Source organism: Pseudochaenichthys georgianus, chromosome 14 (assembly GCF_902827115.2).
Source record: "Pseudochaenichthys georgianus chromosome 14, fPseGeo1.2, whole genome shotgun sequence".
In the NCBI taxonomy this organism is placed as follows: Eukaryota; Metazoa; Chordata; class Actinopteri; order Perciformes; family Channichthyidae; genus Pseudochaenichthys; species Pseudochaenichthys georgianus.
Genome location: NC_047516.1, coordinates 26,639,596 through 26,655,672, shown reverse-complemented (window position 1 = coordinate 26,655,672; position 16,077 = coordinate 26,639,596). Strand labels below are relative to the sequence as shown.

Below are 16,077 nucleotides of genomic sequence, written 5' to 3'. Positions count from 1 at the left end.
CTCCTTACAATTATGTTTGTTGGTACATGCCTGATCCCCAGAAATAAATCAAATAGAAAATGTACTGTACTATACATTATGTGTCAGAAGCTCAATAGTTCCAAGATACTAGTTGATTAAGTAAAAAGTCTGCTCAAATGTTCAAGAATTCCACATTTTGAGCTGCTGTATATGACACAATTCTGTACTAATTTCTAGCTTATGCTTCTAAAAACTATGGACTATTACTCCATTAAATGTCTACAATGTTCCTTGTTGACAGTAATGTGCTTGTAGGGTTTGCCAGACAGAACAAGCGTAACTGTTGACATACCTATAAACTGCAACAATGTTTTGACATACCTATAAACTGCAACAATGTTTTGACATACCTATAAACTGCAACAATGTTAGTTCTGAAAAGTGTAATATTTGGCTATGTGGTTTTCCATCAGCAACATTTGATTTGTTTTTTGACTATTGGAAAATAAGGTAAAATCTTCCAATAAAAACTTTTGACCATAAAAGCTAAATAAATTCCTAAGGCACAGAGCATTACTGTGTATGAATTATCTAAATATATGCAATATTTACTTAATATAATACTTTTTTTTTTTTTAAATACTGTGAAAAATACTTGGTTAATACCACAGGAAAGGTTTCCATTGTCTATGTGAAGAGCAACATTTAGTCATTGTTGTTTTCAAAACATACCTGAATTAAATACACAAGTAGATATTGAAAACAAGTCATATTTTAGAAGAACTTACTACAGGTGACAGGTTTCATAACATGAAAAATATACATCAGTATTTTGTCTTTGTACATTAGGCATAACTGCAATAGTTCAGTGAGCAGAATAAACGTGAGTTTGTGGATGAAGGGGGTAGAGCGACAAAACAAAAGGGGCACACATTCCTTATACACAAACACTCAAAACATTCGCAAATAAAATCCAAGAAACATTCAGCAAAGAAAACAAACCTAAACAAAGGTACGATAGAGCATGCATAACAATTCCTACTGAGGACAACAGGGAAATGGAAAAGAGGGGCTGCTAAAATAACATAATATCGGGAAGCGTCCTCAAATTGTTTCTGGATATGAAAAATTACGATGATTATTAAGATGTGTACACTTCATACTAGGAGAGTTATTGCCACACTAAATTGTTACCAACACCCTAATTATACAGATTCCCTGTGTATTCTTACACCATTTTTTAACACATGTTCAATGCAGGGTGAATTGGCCAAGCATTTTATTAGGAGGCACTTTTGAAAAAAGATCAACGAAATGTAGCATGCACAAAACATGTACGGGGTATGTTGCCTTTCTTCATTCAACTGAGCCGGAAGGAAGGACAGATAACAGATAAAGAAAAGAGAAAACCGATCAGGGTCACGTAGATGGTGAGCTCTGAGTGTTAGAGAATCCATCTGCGTGTACTAATATGGCTGTAGTCCCTCCATCGGTCATCCATCTCTTTCTCGAGTCAATCAAGTTCTTCATAGGTGATATTCCTCCAACAGCTTCACACCTCTCTTTCTATGCAAGACCTTCTGTTCAAACTATCTAAAAGATCATTAACGCATGCTGGGGTTGAAAGAGAGAAAATGGAAACAAATAAATCTATTTGAGCCAGCGCTTTTCATTTGGTCTAAGTGTCTTGATGGATGGAAAGGGTGCTTATATATTATCCGGTTTAGTCTGTGCTATATACATGTCTTTACAATATCTTCCTGAATGTTGAAGCAGTTCACAGACTTGAAAAATGTTTTATCGTCTTCTGGGGGTTTTGTTGTTGTTTTTTTTGTGTTGGCACTTGCTTGGCGGTGGTCAGTCTTGGTGTTCACTTGTATGTTCTATTGCAGCCTACAATAGCCAGTCTGTTCCTGCCGAAATATAAAGCCGGACAAGCCTGGCGACAGGGTGGAAGAGTGCAGGAACAGTGCCATGTTGAATTTTCAATTGGAGACCTGTGGGAAAGTCCACAAGATATAACAGAAAATAATTGTTGGCAAGCAGCTGGACCAATCAACAAGCTCAAATATTAAATGATAACAAGGCAAAATACATGAAGTATATAACACCGGTTTGATGTGTGTGCAATATAAAGTTAGGGTATAAATTCTGTACTCATTGGTACTTGTATGCTAGTCAGTTTGACAGTGAGTGGCACCCTAGGGTCAGATGAGATAGTGTAAGACTAAAGGTGCATTTCTGGTTCCTTTATTAGTGGAGAATCGATATGTCTATTTCAAACAATGTCACAGCTATTGCCCAGTTCCATTCCTCCTTTTACATTGGAACAGATGCTGAGGCCTACATCGTCTAGAGGGCACAGGAGTGTCTAATAAACATGGCATGCCAAATGACTGGTTTAGCCTGATGCACAAGGAAGCTGTGATTTGTGAAGTCAAGAATACTTACCCTGAAAACATGAAGCTAGATTTGTTGCTAAATATCACTCAAACGCAGTCTCTTGGCTTTTTCGTACACAGCGGGCAACTTTCCTTTTGAATGCACCGTGTCTGTCCTCCCTCCACTCTTTCTGCAGAGGGAAAAAAGGTAAACTATTCAGTTTATCTTTTCAAGTGTTTGGCCTATTCCATTTGTATTTCATTGCTATATTACATTCATGCATTTTTTACTTGTGCATTTTTAGATATATGCTCTATTTAATGCCATTGCACACATACATAAGCTATTTCTTGCATTTGTTTGTGTTTGGAAGAAACAAGCACATGCATTTCATGCAGACACTATTTCTATTTTATTGTATTAATTGACAGTTTGTCCAAAGATGTACTTTGTTGAAAATGGATATATATATAAAACAAGACAAAGAAATATGCATTATCATTTGCCTTACATCTATATTAAATACAAAACAATTAAAACACACAAAAATAATATGAAACAAATACATTTAAAGGTGGGGTAGGTCATTTTGGAGAAACCAGCTCGAGTGCGCTAGAATTTGAAAATACACAACCGGAAAAAATCTGCCACTTCCTTCCAGAGCCCCTCCTCCAACACACACAAACGCGCACATGACCAATGAGGGCACGAGATAAGTTTGTGCACAGATGGAAGGCTGACAGGCAGGTAGGCCACGCAGTTATTTCAGCCGGGCCGGCTAAAATGATTGGTCGTGCTTTTTACAGCGCCACGGCTTCCACAGATTACATTTTATTATGGATTTTTTGTCAAAGCACTTCAGATATTCATTGCTATCAGGATGTTAACAGCATTCCATGGAATATAACAAAAAGTGTATCTCGAGCCGGTTTCTCAAACTTACCTACCCCACCTTTAAAGTAAATTAAAAATGGTATACAAAAATCCTACAATTACAGAGAAGGATACTATTTCTAATAACCCTTTTAAATAATTAAACTTACTGCAGCATCCACATTGGCTGGTGAGTCACCATTTGGGTCAGCCAGCATAGAGATAACACTAATCATGATGGTTTCCACTGTGTGGATCGGCAGCCAGCGCTCCTCTGGTTTCTCATAGCCGTACTTGTCCTCCCCAGGCTCGTGCAAAATAGAAATACATACATCTCCATTTTTGTCAACTGGAAAGAAAAAGAAAATATATGAAAACTTGTGAAGCAGAAAATTCTATTTGCGTTTCCTATGCTATAGATACGTTTGTGTAATAATAATTACACAATATATAGTCATGTCCACATGACATTTAGCTTATCAACTACCGAACCAGTTCATGATATTGTTCTTAGGCAGTACCTATGAAAAATGTCTGTCATTTTTAAGTTTATTTTTGTCACATTGATTGCATTTTTTTGCAAGACTTACCTTATTCTATAACTTGTAAATAAAAGGTATCCCTGGTACAGCGTTATATTGACATTATTTGTATTCTTCTGACTTTAATTAAAAAAACTAACAAACACCTGTTATCATAAGCATTTATGCATATCACAAAAATAAAAAATCCTAAACATTTCTGAAATGAAACCCTAGGAAATATTTAAATATTTTAGAGGGGTTGTCTTACTACAAACAGAAGCAGACAGCTGTACCTACCATTAGGATGCCAAATATCTGTGATGAATTTCATTTTAGGTGGCCTGAGAGGATAATCTTTGGGAAATGTCAGATGAGCTTTAAACACACCGCCTTCACTGTGGAAAAAAGAGAATAATCAATATTTTAAAAAGTGCATTTTGTGTAAATGTCACAGCATCCACAGCAACTGAGGAGCAATAATAAGAGTTGCCAGGCCCAACATAAACATATTTTTATTGTAATTTGGTAAACTTACTACAGTGTGTCTGGAGGCCCGATGATCAGTACTTCCCACCTGTAGAGATCATTATCCTCAATCAGGCCAGCTGAGAATCCTTCCACTGGGTTTTTGTTTAGCTCTAGGTATAAAAACAAAAGCCAGATTCAAATTGCCATTAGCTCATTTTATTATAGTTCCTACAGAATGTAAATTACAAGGATGTTGTGCCTTAAAACCCTTGTCTATGGAGGCCTTGCTTGGGGGTGTGAATGGAGCTTCTTGTTGCTGAAACCACACACCATCCTATTCAGCCAACTCCTACTCACTTACTGGATCAAGCTGCAATTCTAGAGACATATTTCCCTTTGTAACTCTTAACTGTTCTTGCATTTCAACATGTATTATTACTAATAGAATATTAACAAACTTAAATAAACCATCAACACTTGTGCAGAATACTGATTCTGAGCTCAATCTAAAATCCTGTCATTCAGTTTATGTTGGTCTAAGGAAAAATGTAAAAGGGTAGAGTGACAGTCAATTGTATGTGATTATTGTAAACCCTGTGGGCTTTTCACCGCTTACAAAAAAGTTAGGATGTTAGTCCTATTTGCATGTATTCGTTTTAGGATGATCGGATTAATTTCGGTTTAAATTATGCCGGTGTGTGCTCATTTATAAAGATGGTTATGTTTTGCTCAACATTTCGGAACAGTGAGGCATAAAATATTTTTTTTCCCAAGATTCAAGAAATCTAGGGAATTAAGTAATATTATCAACAACATATCCGCCTACACAGATTTTCAGTGTTTTAAGACATGTTTCTCTCAAATTGTTCCCAAATCTGATCACCACAAAACATTTGTATCACTATAATTAGAGTAATTAAATAGTGTTTTTTTTTTTATATTCCTTGCCTTTTTAATGATTTCAACAATTCACGAGTTGGATTTAAATGTTTACTTTAAAGTGTTTGGGAAATTATTGTGAATAAATGGAGATAACTGTCCATCTCTTTCTTTTATTTATTTGATGCAGATTCAGGTAAAAGGATTATAAACTTCTATTATTTGTTTGTTGGCACGGCTTGGGACATCAAGTACCTGTGCAGTAGGGCACATACTGTACATTAGTGTATTAGTAATAATAATAATAATAGATTAATTTTGTTAGTAGTAGTACTCCACTAGATAGTAGTAATACATGTTACTTGTTACACGCTTTTATCCAAAGCGACGTACATACTCAATACTGTGGACAATCCCCACAGGGGCAATTTGGGGTGAAGTGTCTTGCCCAGGGACACAACGACATGCTGACTGCAGTGGGGTTTGAACCTGATCCGAGCACCTGCAGACAAACCACTACGCCACACAGCCACAGGGCTTTATCTATAAAGTCCTCAGAGATATAGATGTTTTATTGGTCAGTCAGTGAACACATTAACTTCTAGTCTACCTTTCTGTATGTTCAATTTTTTAAAATAGCTGCCTCTATGTCACAAGTGAACTCGGAGGCTTTAAGATTACTTCACAAGCACTGATGCATTGGGTAGAGAATACCAGTAAGTGAGTATCAATGCTACACTGGATTCTGTTATAAGTGTATGTCTGCAACAAAAGGACAATAAACATCCTCTGCAATTGTTCCAAGTGCTTATAGGGAGGCAACTAAACATTTGTGACATCAGATTAGTTACCTCATTGCAATCAAGTCCTACTCAGAATATCCTTATAAAGCTACACTAGAGCACATTATGTCCCTGAAAGGCTTCTGATGGAATAAACAATCTCAACCGCAAATGTCAAATTAGTGCTACAAACCAAACAAGTTACATGATGCGTTGTTCCACTCAAGTGTTCTTAGAAATATGTCAAATGCAATTGGCAGACTGTCTCTGCTAAAACTGCGAATATAGATAATGCGAGATTAGCTCGTTAGCTAGGCGTGTTGAAGCTAACAACAGTGACAGCAGCTACTAACTGGAGCGAGTATTATGTTAACAATTAAATACGGTTTGCCAACACCATTGGGTAATTTAGTGGAACATTATTTTATTGTATACATACATATATGAACTAACATCAGGCTGATCACATAACTAGCGAACACCGTGTCTATACAATGAAACACTACTTGTTATGTCTGTTGAAATATATGTAAACACATCGACTCAGTCAAGCCAGCTAGAGGCTAACGTGATGCTAGCTGCTTTAAGCTAGCACGACACTAGAAAGTCGCTGGGACTTCTGACAGCGGCTTTCAACTGAAAACAGTATGTAACGTCTTAATACAAAAGAGTTGGTCTCTCAACACACTGGATGTTGTTAATTGTCGACGACCACTGCTATAAAGTCAGCGCAGTTTATTTGTCATTGGCGTTAGTGTGAAAGGCTGAAGAAAACAGTTTGCGCCAGTAGCACCATCGTTTGAATCACAGCTAACGGCGGCGGCTCATCGTTAGCTCGGCAGCCAGCATCAGTTACCACCAAGGTTTCATAATTAACGTTACCTGCAAGCTGTCTCCTGAGTAACAGCGCAGACTGAGGCTCTGTCATAGTTTAGCAAATGTAATGCCGCTTTGTTCAAAGGTAATGTTTTGAGTTAACAGCGTTAATTTAACGTTGACTAAAGTGTACTTCGTCCCTCTATTTTCAGTTTAGTATTCTCGTCATTCTTCTTCGTCGCCGCCTCCTCCTGCTGCTGCTACTGCTGCTGTTTCTTCTTCCTCTTCTTCGTTGGTATTTCACAGAAGCCGGCATGCATTACTGCCACCATCTGGATATATATTACATTTCAATTTCTATCTTCCCTTGGATTTTTTTGTAACAACTCTGTTCTTCTTGGACGATTGTAAACATTTCCCACAAAATATTGTCAGATTTTTACAATTTCCTTTTCTTTCCTCTTGTCATTAATACTTCTTATTTTCAATATCTCGCCCTGCATCTCATGATTGTATTTTGAACTGACAATAGATGTTTGTCAGCTTATATTTTCTATAAGCTATAAAGCAGCGTTTGTCTTGTCAATATGCTTTGAAATAATGGCTTTCTTAGAAATTACCATAGAGTCTAAGAGTGTTTTCAAAGAGGACAGCATTTATGTGACACATTATGGTAAATCCCTTGATAAATTCAATTACAAAAAAAAAGATGACTGATGTCCAGATGTCTTCCAGGTTGAACACGTCGAAGATCAGTCAGTTATATGGATGGGTGCTTGGAGATGTGGAACTATGGATATTCTTCTGCAGAATACGAGAAGAATAAAGACAAATTGATTACTGTCATTTACGGTTGAATTCTAGCACTACATTAAAGTCTAGTCTAGTGGTGACTGTGATCCTCAAAGTACACACTCGATGGTGACAATTAACACAATCTCAACAACACTCAACACATCATAATTGCCATATTTACTTTGGTTGAACCTGCACACCAAACTACCTGTATACCAAAGTATGTTTTTTGTGAAGATGCAAGGAAAACACATTAAAAAGAACTGTGTGTGCTCTGTTTGTTTGCATATCATGTTGGTAGAACTCTTCCATAAAGCAGATTAACATTACTCCATCATCTTTAGTGAACATTACACAGAGAAAAAAAACATATTCTGATGATGAGAATGAACTAAGAATCCATAATTTTACAGTCACAACCTCAGTAATTTACCATCCAACAGAACATAACTTACCAAAGCAGTGTCACCAATAAAATATCTGTATTTGTGTTAGAAAGCACTTTTCTTGTTCTTGCTCCTCTATGGTTAATGCCCCAATTAAAATGTTCCAACATCAATGCTAATATAAAAAAAAAAATTATAACTGATAAAAGACTAAACATGTCCGACTACAATACAGCTGAGTATTGGCCTGTTTGTACTTTTGTTGTACAGGTTGTGTGCATAGAGCAAAATATATGCAAACAAGGGCTTGTCCCTTCACTAACATGTATATCTCGAGACATGTTGTTGAGGCCTGTTAGCTTCTTTAAGCAGAGGGACACAAGGAGCCACGTTGGGCTCTGACATCTGCAAACCTTTTATGAACAGAGAAAATAACATTACCAAGATATCAACAAAGAGGTGAGTTCATCCTTAGTCAATATTTTATTTATATAGATCAGTGCTTCTCAAAGTGTGGTCCATGAGTATATTGGTAACATTAATTTAAGTTTTCCGCACTCTCACGGGAATACCTCTGCAATGGAGCTAGCTTAACTTTCGATTGCATGATATGGCCCAGCGCAACACCTTTGTCACACATGTTGACACTTGTTTGTACCATTTTCAGGCGATTTGTAATCTGTGTTTTTATTTTTATTTCAGGAAGCGTATAAAACAAACAATGGATGTCTGTTATGAACATTTATCCATGCTGGAATAAGATGTAGATGTGTTAGGAGTTAGATAGAGATTATCGGTCTTAAAAAACGCTCTAATGTTGTCAGTTTAGCTGTTACATCTCCTTGTTCTCTCTTGTCCTTTCTCTTTGAGGGCTGCTCTTGTGCTTTGGTTTGCTGTACATTGTAAATGCAAGCTATTACATTTTTTATAATGCCACCGAACTTGCTGCTGCTAGCTACAGTACAGTACAGGTTGATTAAACGGTTCGCTTGTCACGCAAGGCATCACATGACATGAAAGGGAGCAAGGTCATTGGAGAGACAAATTACAAATTCATTTAGGTTGCTTGGTTACTTTGAAGACTACATGAACCGGTCAATGCCATTGAGGCCCCCAAAAAAATATATTAAAAAATATATAATGTATTTTTTTTTTGGCTCTGGGCCCCGGTGCGTTGCACCGGCTGCACCGTCGATAGTTACGCCATCCACAACTTATGATCCAGGACCAACAGGCACAACCACGACTCAAGATCCAGGGCTCACGACCCAGGACCACAGCAACAGGATCAGCCACGACTCAGGATCCCGGCGTAGATAGACACCAAAAAGAAATTTGGGGAAGCTGGGTTATTCGGAACATGAGAGTACACAGATACAGACAGAGAGAAGGAAGAAGTAAGGTGTACCCCGACAAACTAAGCCGATAGCAGCAAAACTAGGGGCTGAATCTAATCAGCCCTAACTATAAGCTTTATCAAAAAGGAAGGTCTTAAGCGCACTCTTAAAAAACAGACAGGGTGTCTGCCGCCCAAACACAAACTGGAAGCTGATTCCACAAATGTGGAGCTTGATAAGAAAAGGCTCTGGCTCCCATTGTACTTTTAAAGACTCTAGGAACAACCAACAACCCTGCATTCTTGGAACGCAATGCCCTAGTTCTTTAAGGTAAGATAAGATAATTAAGGGCTTTGTACACTGTAAAAAAAAACGGTCAAGGTACTGGCAGCAGTGGCTGCCAAACAAAAACCCTTAAATTAAAGTAAAATACTTTAACTGAAATAAAGTGAATAAGCCATTAATTTACGGGAATTGTCCTCAAAGATTTTACAGGAAAACACTGTAATTTTACAGATTTATATGCTCTTTTTACAGTCAATAACCTTTAATAAAAGTACAGCACTAATACTTTAATGTGCAAACGCGGTAATTTTACAGATTTATCCTCTCTTTTTACAGTCAATAACCTTTAATAAAAGTACAGCACTAAAACTTCTACGGGCAAAGAACCCGTAAAAAAACGGTCAAATGACTGGCAGCAGCGGCTGCCAAACAAAAACCATAAAAATAAAGTAAAAATACTTTAACTGAAATAAAGTGCAAAAGCAATTAGTATACAGAAATTGTCCTTAAAGATTTTAGAGGAAACTTTCCTCTCTTTTCAAAATCCATTGTCTTCAAATGTCTTAAATAAAGTTCTGAGAAAAAGAGTTTACATTTTTTTGTATTAGATTTGTATGATCAAACACTAAAATAATACAGAACCCAAAGTTCTACAGCTAGAATACTGTTATTTTACAGCTTTTTTCTAACATTTTCCAATCAAACAGGTTCAATAAAATGACATTACAAAATGTTCTGTCAGGAACAATTACTCTGAAAACTTAAATTATAAAAATATTTGTAGAATTATGAAACAACTAATGAATACAGTATTTCATATTTAAACCAGTGTTTCCCCTATACAGCGGTGGCGCAGCTATAATATAATTGTATTTATTAAAATAATAATAAGTGGCGACCCTTTTTCATTTTTGATTATTTGTTATGTGGATTTGTAGTATTTGTGTTACTGTATGTTCAATAAAGGTGTATTTTTGCTAAATCTTGAGACATTGCCACTGTATGTACTGGCAGGGCCGATTTTTGGTAATAATTAAGTAAAGGTGACACCCTTTTCACCCCAGTTACACTTTTCATTTGCCCTGTACGATGGGCGCTGTAAGTGATGAAAGTGGGGGATGTTGGCTTATCAGGCGCTCACAGCCAAAGTGCGAGCGTGGGAGAGAGAGAGGGCGCACCGGTACCGGTGCTGTTATTAGAATCTGGTGCTAGCTGCGCTAACGGATATAAGAAGTAGATATTCCTACAATCAGGGTGGAGGAGAGCTCTCCTGTCAGACTGAGAGGCTCAGTGAGGTAAAGGACTCTCTGAGTGTTTAGATAGTTCATTTTAGTCTAAGTTATCTCAGTGGGTCTCAAACATATACAGTGGGGCAAAAAAGTATTTAGTCAGCCACCAAGTGTGCAAGTTCTCCCACTTAAAAAGATGAGGCCTGTAATTTTCATCCTCGGTACACTTCAACTATGAGAGACAGAATGGGGGGAAAGAATCCAGGAAATCACATTGTAGGATTTTTAATGAATTAATGGGTAAATTCCTCGGTAAAATAAGTATTTGGTCACCTACAAACAAACAAGATTTCTGGCTCTCACAGACCTGTAACTTCTTCTTTAAGAGCCTCCTCTGTCCTCCACTTGTTAACTGTATTAATGGCACCTGTTTGAACTCGTTATCAGTATAAAAGACACCTGTCCACAACCTCAAACAGTCACACTCCAAACTCCACGATGGCCAAGACAAAATAGCTGTCAAAGGACACCAGAAACAAAATTGTAGACCTGCACCAGGCTGGGAAGACTGAATCTGCAATAGGTAAGCAGCTTGGTGTGAAGAAATCAACTGTGGGAGCAATTATTAGAAAATGGAAGACATACAAGACCACTGATCTCGATCTCACCCTCGATCTGGGGCTCCACGCAAGATCTCACCCCGTGGGGTCAAAATGATCACAAGAACAGTGAGCAAAAATCCCAGAACCACACGGGGGGACCTAGTCAATGACCTGCAGAGAGCTGGGATCAAAGTAACAAAGGCTACCATCAGTAACACACTACACCGCCATGGACTCAAATCCTGCAGTGCCAGATGTGTCCCCCTGCTTAAGCCAGTACATGTCCAGGCCCGTCTGAAGTTTGCTAGAGAGCATTTAGATGATCCAGAAGAGGATTGGGAGAATGTCATATGGTCAGATGAAACCAAAATATAACTTTTTGGTAAAAACTCAACTAGACGGGTTTGGAGGAGAAAGAATGCTGAGTTGCATTCAAAGAACACCATACCTACTGTGAAACATGGGGGTGGAAACATCATGCTTTGGGGCTGTTATTCTGCAAAGGGACCAGGACGACTGATCCGTGTAATGGAAAGAATGAATGGGGCCATGTATCGTGAGATTTTGAGTGACAACCTCCTTCCATCAGCAAGGGCATTGAAGATGAAACGTGGCTGGGTCTTTCAGCATGACAATGATCCCAAACACACCGCCCGGGCAACAAAGGAGTGGCTTCGTAAGAAGCATTTCAAGGTCCTGGAGTGGCCTAGCCAGTCTCCAGATCTCAACCCCATATAAAATCTTTGGAGGGAGTTGAAAGTCCGTGTTTCCCAGCGACAGCCCCAAAACATCACTGCTCTAGAGGAGATCTGCATGGAGGAATGGGCCAAAAATACCAGCAACAGTGTGTGAAAACCTTGTGAAGACTTACAGAAAACGTTTGACCTCTGTCATTGCCAACAAAGGGTATATAACAAAGTATTGAGATGAACTTCTGTTATTGACCAAATACTTATTTTCCACCATAATTTGCAAATCCATTCTTTAAAAATCAGACAATGTGATTTTCTGGATTTTTTTTCTTCTCATTTTGTCTCTCATAGTTGATCCTATACCTGGGATGAAAATTACAGGCCCCTCTTATCTTTTTAAGTGGGAGAACTTGCACAATTGGTGGCTGACCCACTGTATGTGTTTACAAATTATGTAAACACATATTTCCAAGGCACTCCTTTATAATTAGGATAAATAAAAACAGGTTTGAAATCATTCCAATGTATATTATAGGACAGTAAACCAAAAATATCGTTTAAAGTTGGAGAGATACAAAAATATGCATTAATAAATAAATGTTAACTGGTCAAATAAGATATAAATGAACAACAAAAATAAAATAAGTTACATTTATTTGTTATTGGCTATGGTAGGTTATGGGTTATGTTCATAAACTTATTTGATTATTACAATGTAAACCGATCTTTTTCATATGGGTGTTTTAGAGTTGTACTAGTCTCTAGTAATTCTGCTCAAAGTGCACCAGATTGAAGCATTTTACTTTAAAATGTTAAAATACCCCCGGACCCCCCTAGAGGATGTGACGTCCACCCCCCAATTCAAACATGTTCATATAAGACTGAATACATTTGAAGCCATTTTGACGTATATTACCTATGTCAATAAGTTTCTGTTTTTGTAGTGTATTTGTCTTTTGTAGAGATTTTTCATTTATTCTTTATATATACAATCTTGCCTAGGGCAGAAAATTGGCTAGAACCCGCCCTGGTACTAGGCCTCAAGAGCCTTTCTTGTGCTGGCAGACACATAGAAACAAATTGGCGGGGCGCACTTCGCACGTGCACACACTAAAAAATTCCAAGCGCTTATGCTGGGCCCACGTGCCTTAGCACCGCTGCTATGAGTCCATCCTAGGCGAAACACTGTTTAAACATCATACTTATAAACAGTAGAAACAAAAAGTAAGTACTTTGAAACGTTCTCAACTGAAAATAACAGAAATTACAAAATGGCGACATATGTTCACATTGTCCATTTGAAGGAGCAGTGTGCAGTAGAGATGTTAAGATTCACCGATTCGCATCGGTGCACCGGAATAAACGTTCAAGATGCGAGTGCACCGGTTGAAAGAGTGCACATCGGCTACAGTTTGGGTTGAACCGGGTTGAACTCGCGATGCATCGATTGCGGTTAAAAAAACGATTCATTCATATAAAATCCCCTCATCTTGTCAACGCTCAGCAGAGACGATCTTTGATATTTGCTTCGCCACTACGAAGGCCGAGAGTCTCAGTTATCAACACACACAAAAAGTTGAGGAGAAAGAGAAACACAGTGCACCGAAAAATACCTACAAATCAAACGTTTGGCAACACTTCGGATTGTTCAAGAAAGACGGTGTAATAGTCCTTTATGCTATATAGTTGACCGCAGGTCATGGAGAGTAATAAGGTATCCGTAGACCTTTGTATGAGGCCCAAGAAGCCCAGAGGAAAGTGTATAACAGAGGTGCCCAACCGCGTGAGTTCCTGCCCGGGGATAAAGTGCTTCTCCTGGTCCCCACCACAGAACACAGATTCCTGGCATCGTGGCAAGGTCCCTATGAAGTGGTAGAGAAGGTGGGACCAGTCAACTACAAGGTACGTCAACCTGGCCGTCGCAAACCATCCCAAATATACCATGTTAACCTGTTAAATAAATGGTATGCCCGAGAGGCACTGCTGTGTTGTGGTTCCCCGGTTGTGTCACCTTCTTCTCCCGACCAGGAGGTGGCCGAAGTGGAATACGGTCCAGGGCTGTCCAAAGCTCAGTTACAACAAACCAAGGAACTGGTTCAGCAGACTTTAGACGTGTTCTCACTACGACCTGGACGCACAACGATGGTGGAACATCAAATCCACACAGAGCCTGGCCAAAAGGTAAAGATGCGGCCCTACCGGGTGCCGGAGGCAAGACGGGCAGCCATTGAGCAAGAAGTGCAGAACATGCTGGCTATGGGGGTGATTGAAGAATCTCACAGTGAGTGGACCAGCCCTGTCATTCTGGTTCCTAAGCCCGACAAAACTAACAGGTTCTGTAATGATTTCAGAAAATTGAATGAAATCTCCAAGTTTGATGCGTATCCTATGCCCAGGATAGATGAGCTGATTGATCGGCTTGGGGAAGCCAGATATATCAGTACTCTCGACTTGACGAAAGGGTATTGGCAGGTCCCACTTGAAGCAGCCTCAAGAGAGAAGACGGCCTTCGCCACCCCCACAGGGCTGTACCAATATACTGTGCTTCCCTTCGGGCTTCATGGAGCACCAGCCACGTTCCAGAGACTGATGGACAAGGTTCTGAGGCCACATCGTGAGTATGCAGCTGCCTATTTGGATGACGTTGTGATCCACAGTGACTCATGGGATAGCCATCTCATAATGCTTGCAGCAGTGCTGGAATTTCTCCGAAGGGCGGGCTTGACAGCCAATCCAAGAAAATGCAAGCTTGGACTGGAGGAAGCCGAGTATCTGGGCTTCACCATTGGGCGGGGCAACGTTAGACCACAAGAAAGGAAGGTTCAGGCGATCCAGGACTGGCCACGGCCGTCAACAAAGAAACAGGTGAAAACCTTCTTGGGTCTGACGTCCTACTATTGCCGTTTCATCCCAAACTTCTCCACAATAGCCTCTCCCCTTACAGACCTGACCAGAGATTCACAGCCGCTAATGGTCAAGTGGACAGGAGAGGCTGAACACGCCTTTGAGGGACTTAAGAGGGCTCTCTGCGCACGGCCGGTGTTGGTGACCCCAGACTTCAGCCGGGGGATGATTGTGCAGACGGATGCGTCAGAGGTGGGCATAGGAGCAGTACTATCCCAGGAGGTTCACGGTGAGGAACACCCAGTCATGTACATCAGCCGGAAGCTGAACACAAGGGAACAAGGGTATGCTACTGTGGAGAAAGAAGGCCTAGCAATAAAATGGGCGCTTGAGCGCCTCCGGTATTACCTCTTGGGACGACACTTCACTCTAGTAACTGATCATGCCCCACTGATCTGGATGGCAAATAAAAAAGACACAAATGCTAAAGTAGGAAGGTGGTTTGTCTCACTACAAGAGTTTAACTTCTCTATCATCCACAGAGCCGGAGCTAAGCATGGGAATGCAGATGCTCTGTCCCGTAGAGATGCCCTGTGGACCATGGTCACCTCTCCTCGGCCAGAACTGAAGGGGGGGGGTGTGTAAGGGACTGAGAGGCAGAGTAGTGGCAGACACCTACATTCCCAATAGGTGGCTCCACCCGCTGCCAATTAACAGTATTGGGAGCAGGTGGGGAGACCTCACACCTGGTGCTAATCACTCCCTCAAGGGAGACAAAAGCACCTAGAGTTGCTCAGTTGTGTGTGGCACATGGAGGGAGCAGGAGACTCCCAGACTGAGGAAACAGTTTGTAAGCTGGCAAGTCGATTAGCGGCCCGGCTACGTTAGCCTTTCTATCGTAAAAGGTATTTTTTAGTTGAACAGCAATTAAGCCTCTTTTTTGATTTGAACACTGCCTCTGTCGTGACTGCTTCACTACCACTTTTCCCTTTATCTGCCCCGGCCTGTTACATATAATTCATAGCCTGAATTATACAACATTGTATACCTAAAAACATGGCGAAAATGGATATTTTAGGGCTGTTGACAGTATTTTCTGATTTATGGAGTGATAAAAAGAGATATCCAATATCCCTTCTGTAAAAGCCTTATATACTAATATGACTACAAAATGAAACAATAGTTTTGAATCTGGCTTTATCCAAAGTTCAGATTTCGATTC

General features: G+C 39.6%; 1 protein-coding gene across 1 annotated transcript; it reads right to left on the bottom strand.

Annotated features, from left to right (window-relative positions):
• Positions 1–715: 715 nt before the first annotated feature.
• Positions 716–6,988, bottom strand: ube2g1a (ubiquitin-conjugating enzyme E2G 1a (UBC7 homolog, yeast)). The gene is made up of 6 exons (XM_034099459.2): positions 6,752–6,988; positions 4,276–4,378; positions 4,038–4,135; positions 3,387–3,565; positions 2,413–2,533; positions 716–1,958 (listed from the first exon to the last, which is right to left on the bottom strand). Exons 1-5 carry the CDS (start codon positions 6,795–6,797, stop codon positions 2,447–2,449), a joined length of 513 nt encoding a protein of 170 aa, XP_033955350.1. The 5' UTR covers positions 6,798–6,988; the 3' UTR covers positions 716–1,958; positions 2,413–2,446.
• Between the last annotated feature and the right edge of the window lie 9,089 nt (positions 6,989–16,077).